The sequence below is a fragment of the Cyprinus carpio genome, chromosome B22 (assembly GCF_018340385.1).
Source record: "Cyprinus carpio isolate SPL01 chromosome B22, ASM1834038v1, whole genome shotgun sequence".
Lineage (NCBI taxonomy): Eukaryota > Metazoa > Chordata > Actinopteri > Cypriniformes > Cyprinidae > Cyprinus > Cyprinus carpio.
This window is the reverse complement of record NC_056618.1, coordinates 34,615,784-34,632,405: the sequence shown is the minus strand read 5'-3', so window position 1 is coordinate 34,632,405 and position 16,622 is coordinate 34,615,784. Positions and strand designations below refer to the sequence as shown.

The window sequence follows — 16,622 nt, the reverse complement described above, 5'->3', positions numbered from 1 at the left end:
ATCTGACACAAGCAGCCGGACGCTGCATTTCAACCAATTAATCTTGGCATTGGGCATAAAGGGGCGCTTTGTCTGGCTTCCACTTGCTGGCTCAAAATAACCTTCTCTCACGCGGGCGTTGTTTAGCTTGCTGCAGTCGCAAAGGGGATGATGTGGGATGGCTAGGAAGGGCCAATGGTTCACATGGGTTTTTACACGCATTTGCAAGAGAGAGTTTGACTAACTTGTTAAAGGGTTAGTTCAACCAAAAATGCATCCTAGGTGTATATATCTTTCTTCTTTCAGACGAATCCAGTCGGAGTTATATTAAAAATTGTCCTGGCTCTTCTAAGCTCTATCATTGCAGTGGGAGGGTCTTTCTGTACAACAGTCCAAAACACGTCAAATAAAGTGTGCATCCATAATAAAACGTGCCTCACAGGGCTCCGGGGGGTGAATAAAGAAAGGCCTCCTGTAGCAAATCCATGCATTTTTGTCAGAAAAATATTCGTATTTGAAACGTTGCATGATTAGTGACAAACGCAGAGTGAGAACAAAACAAAATGCCGGTTATGAATTAGAAGAACAAACCAAGGATCTGTAAAGAAAAACGTCACAGGATTTCAATATAAGCCAAGAGGAGACTGGTTAATAAAGCAAGGAAACTTTGCTTTCTTTGTTCCTGTAAACAAACTCGCGAGACTAGCTTTTCTCAGAGATTTGCGTGCACTGCACATACGTCCTACGATATTTAAAGGTATTTTTACGATATTAAGATGTTTTTCTTACAAAAATGCATGGATTTCCTACAGGAGGCCTTTATTCAGCCCCGGAGGTTTTTATTATGGATGCATGCGCTTTATTTGACGTCTTTTGGACTGTTGTACAAAAACACCCTCCGCAATGATAATGCTTGGAAGAGCAAGGATAATTTTTAATATAACTTCAACTGGATTCGTCTGAAAGAAGAAAGTCATATACACCTAGGTATGGCTAATTTTCATTTTTGGGTGAACAAACCCTTTAAGAATGGATATATTGAGTGTTACACTCACATTTGATATTGAAGGAAGCCTCGCCGGTGTGGGATTCTTCACCAGTGCTGTTCTTTGAAGCAAAGCACTGGAAGTTTCCCGAGTCAAGCGTCCTGTCAATGGCAGTGAATTTCAGGTTGCCCCCTTCCAGAAATCGTCTCTCCGAATTGGTGACCGTCTCTCCGTTGTGTTTCCAGGAGTAGACGACACCTTGAGGGTCGTTTACTTCGCACCGCAGCATGGCACTGCGCCCATGCAGGGCATCCTGGGATTTTGGCTCCTTGGTGAAAGAGAACGAGGCAGCTTGCACCAGGGTCACTATCAGGAGAAGAAAACAAAGCACAGGCATGAGGAAAGATAACCTAAATAACTAATCTAGCAGATCGGTGCCAGCGCTTGCAGGTCCAGACGGACAACTTGTGATGTTGATTAGCAAGATGCTGAAACGCAGGTGAAGGAATGTAGCTTTGAGAAAAAGCAGAACACCCCCCTCACGCCTCCCTCAGACTCTCAGTTCGTTCTTTGTTTTCATCCAGCTGGAACTTCAAGGCCAGACGCCCAGGTGTGCAGACAGACAGGGCCAGCTGGGCTAGACTAGACAAGACTTTTAATACTGACCAGTCTCTCTGACCCAAACGATAACCTTAAGCATTATGTATTTGAGTAAAACCATTGGCCCTGGCCTCATTTCAGATCAAAGTGTGGCTATGGTGTGTAATAAGCACCTAAGTTGTATACTACTGGAATGCAGAGTTTACTGAAGGAAAGCATGCGAGGCAACTGTTTGAATACCTGTATGAACATGCACCATGAAGCTCAAAGTGTGGGCTTTTACATTTAACATTACCTTAGCTCATTTATTCTCAATACATGTAATTATTCAATTTTTACTACGTGAAGAAAACATGCTAGGGTACAGTGGATTACCAGGATGTTCCAGTGTGGCTAATGAGGTTTTTTGTATTAAGTTGAAGTTCATATGTGCTTGCTATGGTGCTCTAAATGATTGATAGATCAATTCCATGATGATGTGGATAGATGCCAGGATGTTTCTATTGGGTGGTTAATGTTTTAGTGGGGGACTACAGGTTTTAGATGATGTAATCAGATTTTATTGAAAATGTTCTCAGATATTTTTGACATATTGCCCAGGCCTATCACAAACAAATAAACCTTTAAAAATAATTGACTACACTGAGGCTGATCATTTGCAGGACAAGCAATAAAACTGTATGAAACATTTTGTCGCCAAACAACTTTCTACAGAATCACTGAACAGAAATGGCAGTTCAAAAGCACAAGTGCATTGAGTGCACAGCTCATATAACCTGAAGGATACTAACTTCCTGAGTTATTTCGAATCGGACACCACCGAAAACTGACTGGGAGTCAGTTGTGAACTGATGATTCAGTGAATGATTCAGAGTCTGAACTAAACCACTAATTCGTAAGGAACTATGATCACTGTCTACAGCCTTTTTTATATAACGGAACTGTGTTTGAAGGCAACTGTTGCACAAATGATAGAGATTATCTCCTCTATTTTATTCTCGAAACAGAAGGAAGCAATAGGGAGATATTGATTATTAAAAAGACATTTTATCTTTTATCATATTGACAGAGGATATAAAGATTCCTCAACTTTCGTCATTATTCTGATTTTTTTTTCGGCTTGCAATATTTCGAAATTGGCTATATAGTCCCTTCCCTAGTTTGTTTAACTCCCTAATCTGACTATGAGCAATAGTAAAGTTCATGCTTGCTGGCTGACAAAAGCTGAGAGACCAGTAATGATCTTTAAACACAACTGATGGTTTTATATCACTCCTGTAAAAACAGCATTCTTCCAATGTGCCAACTTTTACTTCTAGACAAAAAAAAAAAAGAGGCAGCCCTGTGAATGACAGGCGTCTCCAGGGTCTAATCTCTGGCGCCTCTGGCTATTTTCTACCCCGCAGAGCGAAGCTCTTCCCATTCAGACAGACAGACAGTAGCCAGTCCCGCTCCAGCGAGCACAGCTCGTGCTGGGAGAGGACCAGCATGCACTGGGAATGGGGAAATGAAGCCCGGATCCCCTGCGAAGCGGAGTAAAACATATTCAATAAACAGCTGCGATGAGTGACTGAAGTTTGAACCATACAGAGATCTTTCATGAATGTAGCTGATGTTTGAGGGGGTGAAGGAAGGTTGCACCTGTCAGGAGCTAGATAACCTCTCTTTAATTCACTCTGACATGATGTCAACGTCACATCAACCTATGAAACCGTTTCTACATGTCTGTCATCTCCACCTGTACCCGTGTCAGTAGGTTATACATGAGGCCAAGTAGGCTATGCATAATGTAATTATTACAATATTCAAAATGCTGCTAAATTTTATGTCTTGCCACCACCTTAGCTTCCTCACCAATCAGCAGAGCTGGGTAGTAACTGATAACGTGTAATCTGGATTACATAATCAGATTCCTAAAATAAAGTACTTGTTATTAGATTAAATTACATTTTAAAATACTTGTAATCAGACTACAGGTACTTTTTTATTGATTAGATAATTACATATTCACACAATAGCAATAAATTATTTTAAATTGTGGTTTTAAAATGTCCTTTCTAAAATAGACTATCATTTATGTTTATATTATTATTATTGAAAAAGTCTTCCGGTTTTGTGGGTGTTCACACAAAAAGTCATGTGGCTACGATTACGCAGAAAATTGAGAGGCCACACAGCATCTGACTACTGGATGCACAAAATAAGTTCAGTTTTAAGAAGCGTTTTCTCCACATTGCATCAACTACTCATGAACACATTCATTTTTATTTGGATTATCAGGTCAGCACTGGGTTATTTAACCATGCATTTCAATGCCTTCTACGCATGTTGTTTCTTGTTTACATGTAGTTCAGGGATTCCCAAACTTTTTTTCTCAGTCAGTCTTCTGGGATTTTAATGTGAAAAGTTAATTATTTAGAAACACTTTTGCATGTTCATGGTGCTCTTAATGGTCACATGACATGCAGGTAAACAAACAGTTCAAATTTTTTCATTTTGATTGAGTGTTTCATTTTCGTTGAGTTATTTTAAAATAATTTATTTTCATTTTATATTCTTATGAGTTAACTCTTAGCGTGTCATTAAACTTACAAACCCCCCTACGGTTACTTCATGAACCCCAGTTTTTAATGCACTTCACATTGTTAATAACAAAGATCGTAACATTTTATTTTTCTTTGCATTTTTAATCGATATGGTACAAGATTATCCTTTTTAAAGCAATGTGAATAACGAGTTAGGTCAAAAAGTCATCAAAAAGTAGTCTGATCATATTACCTCAAATGTGAAATTAATAGATTACGTTACTAACGACAATTTTTGTCATGTAATTTGGAATCAGTGTCGAACTACAATTTGTAAGTAATCTACCAGCAAAACAACATTACAAGCAAGCTATTTGTAGTCTTTACCCATGACAAAGAAATCTTCTGACTACTTTTGTGTTTTCTTATGCGGTTAGGATTACCCATGCAAAGAATGCGTTCCCACAGAACTCTTGCCATAAGCTAATATCACCGAATGTTATATGCAAACCAGCCCCGCCCGTATCATTGTTTCTCCTCACGCAGACAGCACTCATTACATCTGTATTCAGAGGACTATGGAAAGCAGAATCATGTTTGTACATGCAAGTCTCCAGGATACAAGAGCTTTATCCGTGAACATCAAACTCTGTCAGCTTCTTCAGACCTTAATCATAAAGGCTAAAATCTTCTACAAACCTTAACAACAAACACAAAATACACTAAAAAATATAAACAACTAACACAATACAAACTAATAAAGAGATATCCTGAACTCAATAAAATCAAACATTGAAGACGCATTCATGACATTCATTAACATTGACGATTTCATCTTTTCCCTCAGTTACAACTTAAGTGTACCTGAGGATTTAAAAGCATTCATTGAAGACGTCATGATTTTTTTTCCTTACATGTTGTGTATAAGGCTATGCTTAGTGCTGTCAAACGATTAATCGCGATTAATCGCATCCAAAATAAAAGTTTTTGTTTACATAACATATGTGTGTGTACTGTACATAAAATTTTTCTTAAATATAAACATGCATGTGTTTATTTATATACATGTTATTAATATACACAGTGCACACACATATATTATGTAAACAAAAACTTTTATTTTGGATGTGATTAATCGCAATTAATCGTTTAATAGCACTAGTTTTAACATTCATACCAATGCAACTTCTCACCTCATCTACTTTAAATACATTTATAAGCTCAGTTGTCGTTTGATTTTACAAACTGCGGGACAAAGCAAAGAACAGCTGGGCAATATGTTCCTCCATCCGTAGCGGGTCAGTCCTGCCACAAACCCTCACCAATACACAGACACAGAAACCACTAACACAACTACACAAATAAACACAGATGTATATCTCTCCCTGTGCACATTTTCCCATCTCAGGCTTGGGTCAGAGAAACAATCTCTCCGCGGCTCTGCGTGACCAGAAGACCTTGTCTGTTAGCTCCCATATGACCATAAGGCAGAATTAACTCGCCACTCAACACTGACCACACAGCTGCACTGACCATCACTACACAATCCCACTGACCGTGACCAACCACAATCAAAAGCTTTAAATAATGCAGGAAAAGAAACTCCAAATGCAGATTACAAGAAAGCGCTTGGTTAAAACAATGGAAAAATACACTATATCTACAAACCACAATAGACTCACAGAAAATGTCTAAAACTTTAACTAAAATGCCATTTTTATACAATAACTTCTGAACATTTAATCTAATTTAGCTTATGATGATTAGTATACTGTAAAATAAAGAAGAAATGTAATCATTTGTTATTATTACGTCCAGGTTGATTAGCCCATAAAAATTTTAGACTGAATATCTAAGCAAAAATATATTAATCACAGTATAAATCATAATAAATATGACACAATAATTGCAATAGAATTTTTTGGCCAAATCAGGCAGCATATTCACCAGTGTGTACTATATTATACTAGTGCATATTCGTAAAGCATAATATTTCCCTTGAAGTGAGCTTTATGCCATTTTAGTTTATTGCAATAATTCTAAAAAAAAATATATATATATATATTGTTACTTTATTTGCATTTTATGGCTACTCAAGCACAAATTTAGCTCAAGTTTACATAGTTTGGTGTCACAGAGTAATGCCTGCAATGCCCAGGGTTTAAAAATGTTAGATGGAACTGACAACACTACATTATTCAGGTAAGTATAAATAATCAAATCAGCCAAACTAAAAATGGGTAGAGGAGGTTTCTTGATGAGAGAAAGCTGAAAAATGAAGAACATAGTTGTTTGACATTATATCAGAATAAGAACTAACAGTACTTTGTAGTGGTAATAGGCATCAATGCATGTTCAAATGAGACTAACCAGGGTGTTCAATGTTTTAAATACATCAATTAATCCATGCTGTGCTTGTTCGCGGAGTTATTAAAGTTCTCAAAAGCCAAAATGCCAATACCCACATGACTTTCATTGGCCCTGATGAGAGCAGGATGCTTTGGGGCAGGAGCACTAACCTAGCTGAAGCTGTTCTCCACTTCCTGGATTCCTGTGGAGGAATTTGAGTTTTTTGGGACAAAGATGCCATTCATGGCCTCTCTACAACTAACAAACCAGCAGAGAACCAGGAGAGGAACCTGATTGGCTGAAGAACATATAAACTGTGTGTACATACTAGGCTTGCTCACAAAACCTCTCCAAAGAGCAAGGGTTGTGCCCCAACACTATCAAACTCTGTTCAACCTGGCTTCTTTCAACACGCAAACCTCAAGATACGGCATGGACACCAAAACATCTGGCTGCAACAGTCTGTATGACGGTTTCTGACATTGCTTTGTAGATATAAAACACACACTACCTAAGGAAACAAAATCTTGTCTCAAATCTTCCTTTACTACAAATAACCAACTAAACATGGTTATTAAACCATGGTAACCACAAATTAACCATTTTTTTGCTACACTGACCATAGTTTAACCATGTTATTTGTAGTTAAACTGTGGTTAAATGGTAAGAAATCCACTGAAAAAACATTACTACACATTTACTATATTAAAACCACGGTTCATTTTTGTGAGGGCCGAGCTCACCACCGTCACAATGGGCCTTTGATGGCAGGCGATCATCTCCGAGCAGAAGTTTATAAGGCGCGTCTGCGGTCGAACTCATCCGCCGCTGGAAAATCTGGAAACCACTAATCAGCCTGAATCAGAGTCATGACGGCTTTTCCATTAAACAAGTGAGGGATAATGTACAGTCAGCCAGTCATTAACACAAAATAAACCTGTCAATTACACAGTTAAGCAGAATGCCGCCATTCATCGTTACAATCAAGTATTCTGGAGGAGCTGCATGTCCCTATTAGACGCCAAGGGCCAGATTTACGAAACAGGGCAAATTAGCGTTAGATCGCAATCCCATAAAAGCGCAGATGGGAGGGAAAATTATGCGAGTGATTTACTAACAATGTCTACATTAAAGAACACAGACGCAGCAGATCAATTCCATAATGACCAGTGCAATCTACCAAGAGCAGCACTAATCACCACCTGCTTCAAGACATGCTTTTTTGGGTGTTAAATAATTGCGCAAATACCAGTAATTTGACGAGCGCAAATGTTAGTAAATCACGTTACGTGATTCATTTGAATACTCTCCTCCATAAATTTTGCATCTGAAATGGAAACTCCTACAAATGTATATTCAACAATGTGTTAGCGCAAAATAACCATGTCCACGCCTTTTCAGTGCTAATTCGTCATTGTGCGTCTTTAGTAAAACCTCCTGACAGTACTATTTTAACGCCAAAAGACGTTTGCTCTGGCGCAAGTTGTTAGTAAATCTGGCTCCAATTCTGTGTTTTAACACTGGGTAGATTATTTACAAATTGTAGCCCATTACTGATTACAGATTACGTGATGGAAACTGTATTTAGTAACGTAATCGAAATTAATCAATTTAGGTAATGTATTCTGACTACTTTTATCAAACTTGTGATGACTTTTTATCAAACTTGTTTTAAAATTACCATTACGCATACCATACTTATATTTAAAAAAATCAAAGAGAAAAAATGTATTCCATTTTTTTTATATATATCGACATCAAATTGCATTAAACATTACATTACACCAGGGCTTCCCACACTGGGCTTAATAAAATAACAACATCAAAAAAAACTAAAAAAAACTAAAAAAAAAAAAAAATAACTACTTTTACCACCATGTCAGTGTTTGAACAAATATTTGTTTCATAAATGGTCTACTTGCTTGAGAGGTGCTTCTTCAGAAGGATGGTTTCCAGATGTATTTACATAACCATTCTGTATTGTGAATATAGTTGAAGCTAAATGGTGTGATAAACAATTGGATTTTTAGAGAGTGAAATTTAAAAGAGATAAAATAATTCTGAATGATTTACTGCCACTGTGTGAATAATATGTAATCATGTAATACATAAAAAGTAACTGTAATCTGATTATGAGCATTATAAAATGTAATATACTCTAATTACTAGAACCTGATTTTTGTAATCTGACTACGTAATCCAGATTACTTGTAATCAGTTCCTACCCAGCTCTGTGTACTTGGTGTAACAGCCGGTATGCTAGGGAGGATGAGTTTGAAAGAGCCCTTGATTCATTAGCTCTACATATGAAACAAAGCCCACTGGGGTGTTGGACTCAGACTGTACTGTAACTGTAGACTTGCCCCACACACTGTGCCACCCACAGATGTTGAGACCGTAAAGCAGAGGAGTGATGGGGAGCAGGGACGCATGAAGAGACTACTGATGAACTCCACCTGTCCTCTTAAAACACAAGCTGTTTGATTGGGTTGTTAATCTGATCTGAGACCATGAGACCGGCCCACGTGGAAACCTGAGTGCTGAGGATCGACCCACGCAAAATAACAGGGGCAGGAAATGGACTTTATGAGATAATGTATTAGACTTTTCAATTACTTTTTTTGCTGACACTAAAGCAAAAATATTATCAGATGCATTACAGTGAATTAAACCATATTTTACATTTTATACAAAGCAGGATTTTGGACCAACGAGTTTTCATTGTAGGCACAGCTATAGAAGACTATGCAGAGCATTTGCATGACCAAGTTAAACCATTTGCCAAATCTGCCTGGGGACATATTTTGCCGCCAGGCAAAATTACTGACTGAAGTTACTTCCAATGTGAAATTAGTTTGGTGAAATTTGATAAAATGTCTCTACACCTTTAGATGTAAGATAAAATTAAATGCAATTGAGCAATAAGTTTGTCAATGGCTGATGCCAAAAGAAATCACGATGGCCAATGGCCACAATAAGACTGATGAAATAATTTAGTGATAGCAATATGAAAATATTTATTTTATATTTTATATTCATATTTACTCAAATTTAATTTTTAACTAAGTAAAATTTGAGTAAAAGAAAACATTGTGTGTGTACTATCCAACCCAATCCCAAGAGAAAACAACTATTTTACGAGTTGGTAACTTCATATGAATTTGTATGATATGATTGAGTTAATAATAAAGGGCCACCTCACCCCTAAACTTAAACCTCAGAGGGGTGTAAACCGATTGTATGAATGACAATAAATAATAAATAATAAACCATCAATAAATCAATAAATTCGCAACCAATTCACCTAAAGGTAAAATGCCATCAACTAGAGTTGCACGATTTTGTTTCAAATAGAGATCACCATTCTCGCACAATTCTGAACTAAACAAAATAGCATGTAATTTACTAGAGCGGTGACAAAACGTTAATTTGCTGCAGTCTATTTAAAAATGTTTGAATGAATTAAAGGTCTGAATGAATGATTCAATGACTCACTCATAAATACTCCACTTGTTTCATTAACGAATGATTCAACGTTTTTTGAATGAATCTCTTGAATGAATGATTCAATGACATGTTTTTTTTAAGAGTCACTTGTCACCACCTAGTGGCGAAACAATATAATCAACACAGAGGTTAACTGAACTGCCAGTTACTTTCAAAAGCTGATCGCAATCTTTTGCTGATTAATCGTGCAGCTCTACTTTCAACACACTCTCACGTCAAATTCATAACCATCTATTTATGTGGTCAGATTTGGACTACCACAAGCCGATAGTTGTTATACCTCGAATAATGGCCCTATAACAGCTAATAAACAAATAAAAAGTACTCTATAGGCCTGTTCACACCAAGCACGATAACTATAAAGATAACGATAATGAAATAGTTCTAAAAATCTTTCTCAATATTAAAAAACAGCACAAGTCTACACCACAACTATAACGATAAATCCACAGAGAAACAATATCGTTGGAATCACTTTCAGAACAATTTTTCCCAGCTGACGAACGATACAAACACTGACAGCCAATCAGAATCAATCCTGTTATAACGAGCTCGAGAATTAAAAGCGGCAGATGAACATGCACTTACAATAAACAGACGATATCGTTCGCTGATGTGGACGCTAATATTGTTGTTTTTATCGTTATCTTTATAGTTATTGTCCTTGGTTTGAACAGGCCATATCAGAACCATCAATACTCAAGAAAGAATTTATTACGTTTATACGTATATATTACTATCAATGGTCACAGAACAGCAGTTTCTACTTGGTAAAAAAGGCACGTTTTAGTAGTCATCAAAAACATCTAACTTTAGACATAACTGGAATTTGGCGTTTAGTGGATTCTCTCCCAGAGGGAAACTAGATATGGATGCCTGTTAGCCCTTAAACATCCCGTCTACCCCCTCCAGGCCTTTGACTCCAAAACACAGAGATTTGCAAGGTGCTCCATCATCTATTGAGGAGGTGGGAGCCTCATTTCATGCAGGAAGGAAGCTGTTTTTGCAGCTGTTTGTGGTATATTGTGCTCGGACACGGCTGAACAGGTGCCACTGCAGGATCGTGAAGTGCAACACGATGGAGGCGGATGGCTGAAGGACTGGGTGGGGTTAATGAATCAGCCTGAAGAGACCACTGAAAATCCCATCTGAGCTGGTGGAGCTGCCAGACGCCAGAGAGGAATTACATTACAGGGCATTAGTGCCCATCGTGCCAATTTGGTATTGAGGGAGTGTCGCGGCAGGAATTTGTTTATGTGCTATTATTTACGGTAATTGCTGGACAAACTATATTAAGAGGCAATTTCAAGTCAAACAAATAAGTTTAGAGTGAGGAAACTTTTCTCATAACAGGGCTGCGTTTCCCAAAAGCATCGCAAGCCTAAGTTGATAGTAGCTCCATTGGTTTTAATGGGTCTACGATGCTTTTGGGAAACGCAGGCCAGGTCAATGACCATAATCTTTACTTACATCTGTGAATTTTCATATCTTTTGAATTAAAATCTTAATTTACCAAAAAAAAAAAAAAAAAAAAAAAAAGAATGTTTTGATGGACAACTTCTTTCAACTATTCATGAGAGTTGTTAAAATACTTATTATTAAAAGAGTGCGCCAAGCTATCTACAAATGTGAAGAACTGTCCAGAATTAGTTTTAATGAGGCTCTCTTCATTATGATGTCAGTGACAGCGTCTGGAGGGTGAAAGCCGTGACACAGTTTGTATTGTGCTCCATTCACTGCTATTCACCGGGAGGTCTGAAAGGTCAAACTGAGCCTCCACACTTGTGGAAACCCAACACCTTACATCATTAGCAGGGCCAATGGCTTCGCATGCAGAAGAAAAGCACGGCTTCTCTGTGTTTACATGAGCAATGATGGGTGGTGTGGTGGGGGGGGGGTAAAAACGACCATTTCCAAGAAAGTTTTACATGTAAAGGACTCTAAAAATGTGTGATGTAACCAATAAAAAAGCATTAACAATTTCTTTATATCCTAAATGTGCACAGATCATAATTATTTGCCTTTAAAATATATTTTAAAATATTAAAATGTTATTTTAAGTATTTATTTCGTTAATTAGTTTTACAAATGTCATGAATTATTTATCATAGATAACATTATGTTATTGGGGAGTCACAAAACATGACATTTTACAACGTATACAATATAACATCAACTTACATATAAAATAACAACTTTCATTATTTTTATATTACAATCACTTATTGACCTTGACACACAGTCATAAAGATCTGCAGGATATAATATTTCATGTTTCTACATGTTAGGTTAGAACTTTGATTTGGCACACATTTCTTTCCTTTTTTTTCACTTTCAAATATTAATAAACTATAAAACAGTTATTTTAATTTTTCACTCATATACTAATACAGGTTTAATTTCATGCCAAGTTTTTTTTTCTTTTTAGAAATTTAATTTATAGTTATATCGCACTCTACATTTTTGACTTTACTCCCCTCAAAACAATACCAAAATGGATTTGACTTTAGAAACTAAAAACAGCCATCACAGAAGAGGAGGATTAAAGTCATTGTGCATATAAACTGCATTTGTAATGTATCCTTGAATACATCCACAGACATAGATAAAATGATGAGGCAGTGTCATTTAGGCCTTACAAAAAGCATGCATATAGTCTGTTAAGAGGTTAGCCAATCATAATGTAGGCCATTTACATGTAGAAGTTGCAAAAAAAACAGCCTTTTACATTTTTAGTGTCAGAAAGGCTAAAATATTTTGTGAAAAACAAAATCCTTGACCAGCATTAGAAACATATAAACTTGTCTTCATCAATAAACCAAATGCACAAAATGAGAAGGAAGAGCATATGTGTTTAATTGGAGTCCAAGTTCATGACTAAGCACTCGTTCAGGGAATGCATCCCGTCCTGGGGGGTCACAGCACAATGCAATCTCTTCAGGACGTCCCACAGCCTCCTGTGACCCTCCACGTGTTTACAGTAAGAGAAGGGGAATGTGATACAATTAGTCATTCTCTGAGATTACAGGAACATGAGGAGAGCTTCACACACTTGCAGCGATGCCCTCGAACTCTAAACAACAGGGGCGTCTGACGAGCGTTTCAGGAGACGCCATGGAGCCCTAACACAAACAGAGCTTGTTTAACACACGAGACACAATACAACAAACAGCCAAACAGTGAAATAAACCAAACCTCCAGAGCTATTGTTTGGATGAAACAAAACCTTTTCCCTGCGGAATGTCAAACTAAACACGAACTTCTGGATTAAACATGAACTAAATGAGGCCGAAGTCCCGTTTATTAATGATTCGAAGATTTGTGCATCAGAGGGAAGAAAGCAGCACATGGTACCATCTGAGGAATATGCACACATTTTTCTCATTAAATATCATCTGGGCGGCATTGTGGTGAAGGAGGGGAATGCAGCTAAATACAGAATGGGGGAAGGGCCAGCCAATGTAACGTAAAGCACATGCACTTCTTGTAATCACTCTCATTCTCCTATCAAAACTAACAAGAACCACTCGCGCTCCCAAGAGCTCGCCAGAATTCACCAGTCAACTTCACACACACTCAAACCCCTCAGTTTAACTTCTGGCCTAAAAACCTGACGTAAGCATTAAAAAAAAAAACATTTTGTGTGTATTATATAAAAGTACAAAAGTAATGTAATGCATTACTTTCCATAAAAGTAACAAAGTAATGCATTACGTTACTTTTGCGTTGCGTTTTTGTCACCAGGACTGGGCTTGCTTATTTGTTTTTTAATAACAAAAATCCTAAAAGTTAATTTTTTTTGGCAACTGTAAAGCCTCAACATGGGAGGCTTTACAGTTACTTTTTTGAAAAGTAACCTAATTATGTAACTTGTAATGCGTTACGTAATGGATGTAATCAGATTACTTTTTTTTATCTTTATCTTTTTATCTTATTTTCAAGATTTACTAATACATTATTAAGTTGTGTCTGTTGATATTATTTAATGAGCAGTTCTGTTTTTATCAACTAATGTTAACAAAACTGTATAAATACTGTAACAAATGTATTTTTCATTGTTAGTTAATGTTTGATAACACATTAATGTTAACTAATATAGAATTTTAATGTAAAGTGCTACCATGTTTTTGCATTACCGCATGAAAACCTGTTTAACTGTCCTGGTATGAAATTGTATTAATTGTCAAAGATTTAAAAAAAAAAAAAAAAAAAAAAAAAAAAAAAAAAAAAAAAAGTATGAAATTGTATTAATTGTCATGGATTTGTAATAATGCAAAAAACGTAATGGGTGCAAATACAGGCAGTGTATTTTCTTTTTTTTTTTTTTACATCTTGCCATGAAATATGACCGTTTTCACCCAAAAACCAACCCAAACTCACAGAACACTTGCAATGAATATGTTGTGGATCAGGAAAACCAGTTTTATTTGTTTAACTTTAAGGGGATTACGTATATAGTTTACGGAAACTTTCACATATGCCATACGCATCACGAGCAGATAATTGCATTTGGTCAAACAAATTTCCCTGATGATGGAATTACGGTTTTGAAGAACAGCTTGTGAAAACCATTGGAGAATCCTGGCTAAGACTTGGCAAAACCCGTGACTCGAATGGTTTACAGTAGAGGAGACAGCTGCTTCTGCAACGTGATTGGGTTTCGGGTGAACGGATGGACAAAACTGTCATTTTTAGTTGAACTATCCCACTATTTTGGGTTTAACCCACTTACAATAGATGTTTAATGAGCTTGAAAAGTTATTTTTAATTTTCTTTTTTTCCAATTGTTTTTCCAATTTTTTAACTTTTGGCATGTCAAACCAGTCAACATAGTAAAATTTGCATAATATGTGCAACCCCACAATAAAGGGACATTTGCATTGAGAAAAAACAAAACATAGCAATTAAAAGCCTATTTGACTAAAAACAGTCTAAATACCTCAAATGTGATTAACATTTAAAACTTCACAGCTCAAACAAAACACAAACTCCAGATTTGCTATTTTAAACCCACAAAAATGTCGTGTGGAAACAATTTTCACTTATAAATTGGTAGCAAATTTCACAACTGCAAAGAAATGGCAAATAACACATTGAATTAAACATGACAATTTAAAGTATAAAACTGGTATATCCTAGTAAAACATACTCCAACACTCTGTGTTTAATTTACAACTTATGTATTTTGCAGTGTTAGTGGTTACGCGACAACGTTTTTTGCCAAAAATTGGAAACTTTTTATATGTTTTGTCTGTTCGTTTACACAACAACGACGTTTTGGGGACTGAAAAAGCAAATTTTTGAAAACGGCACCGTTATCGTTTCCGTGTAAACACCCAATACAGGAATCTTTGAAAACGGTGACGTTATGCACATGCGTAGTACATGTTAGGTATGTAGATATGCGCCGTACGTATCAATTTCAAAGGCAAGTGCGAACAAACATACACAACAATGGCTGAGTACATGGTACTGTTGTTGCTGTTTAAGAGTTTGCTAACGCTTCTTCAGCGAAGTGTGGATTTACTTCACCAATATTACAACCAACAGCAGAGACGCATCATATGATCGTCACTTCCCTACAGGTTCTGTTTACTAACAAGGTGACAGCGCCAACTACTGGCCTGGCATATGTAATACAGTGTTTTTGGCCGGATGTGTAAACGGGAATCGTTTTGAAAACGTAGTCGTGTATACGTGAAACTTTTTAAAAACACAAAAACTTTTCCGTTTTTGACTACATCGTTGTAGTGTAAATGTTAACTCAGAGTGGCAGCAGAGAGAGCGACTTTAAGGCATCTCAGAGGCTGTCGTTACAGAAGTTAATTAAGAGAGAGATCAAACAGGCACGCTGTCAGCTGCCCCCCCCGATTCAATGTGGCCAGACGCCAAACACTGGGAATATGGAGAAGTTTAATCAGACCCAAACCAGTTGAGACATGCTTTACATGGCCTCCACTGAGTTTATTCAAGGTGATGCAGGGAGCACTTCTGTCCAAAAACGGAGATATTTCATAGTGTTGATGGTTTTACTATTATTCTATAAATGTGGAAATAAGTGCACATGCTTAAACAGCAAACAAATATAACTCCTTGTGTCTTTTCACCCCCTCACAGTAACTTACAAACAAAGGACAATGAGCAACATCACAAAAGGCTTCACCTCTTAAACGAGTGCGAACTTCCTGAAGACCCGTGTGATCTCAACAATAGTACCATTTTGCATTCAAAGCATGCCTTGAGATGCTATACTGTGATGGTCTAACAGGCAGCGCTGCGTCTCAGGAGTGTCAGCGGCCGAAAAGCAGCTGTTGTCTCCATCAACGCGTCTCCTGTGGAGCTCAGCTCTTCTCTTTTACTTGATCAAACAAAATAGCTCTCCAAAAACACAAAACAAATTCGCTAAGTGACGACAGGCGGCAGATTCATCTTGGCCTGATGTGGACTTGAAGAAGATAACAATAATCATTCTTTAAAAAAAACACATGGTTTTGTCCCATGAAAACAATGTCTATTTCCACGTAAAAAATAAATAAAAATTAAAAATAAATAAAATTAATAAATATGACATAAAGAAAAAAAACAATAAAAAAAAAAAAAATAAAAATACTATAAAATAATTAATCATACATAATGGTAGAATTTTAATATTATGTTTTATATTTAAATTTATTTG

The 16,622-nt window shown here is 36.7% G+C and overlaps 1 protein-coding gene across 1 annotated transcript in view; it reads right to left on the bottom strand.

Moving 5' to 3' along the window:
• Positions 1-16,622, bottom strand: part of LOC109047599 (inactive tyrosine-protein kinase 7-like) — a 36,755-nt gene that overhangs the window by 17,143 nt on the left and 2,990 nt on the right. Inside the window, exon 2 of the mRNA XM_042748849.1 lies at positions 1,035-1,331. Within this exon, the coding sequence (XP_042604783.1) occupies positions 1,035-1,331 (297 nt within the window). The remainder of the gene's footprint in view (positions 1-1,034; positions 1,332-16,622) is intronic.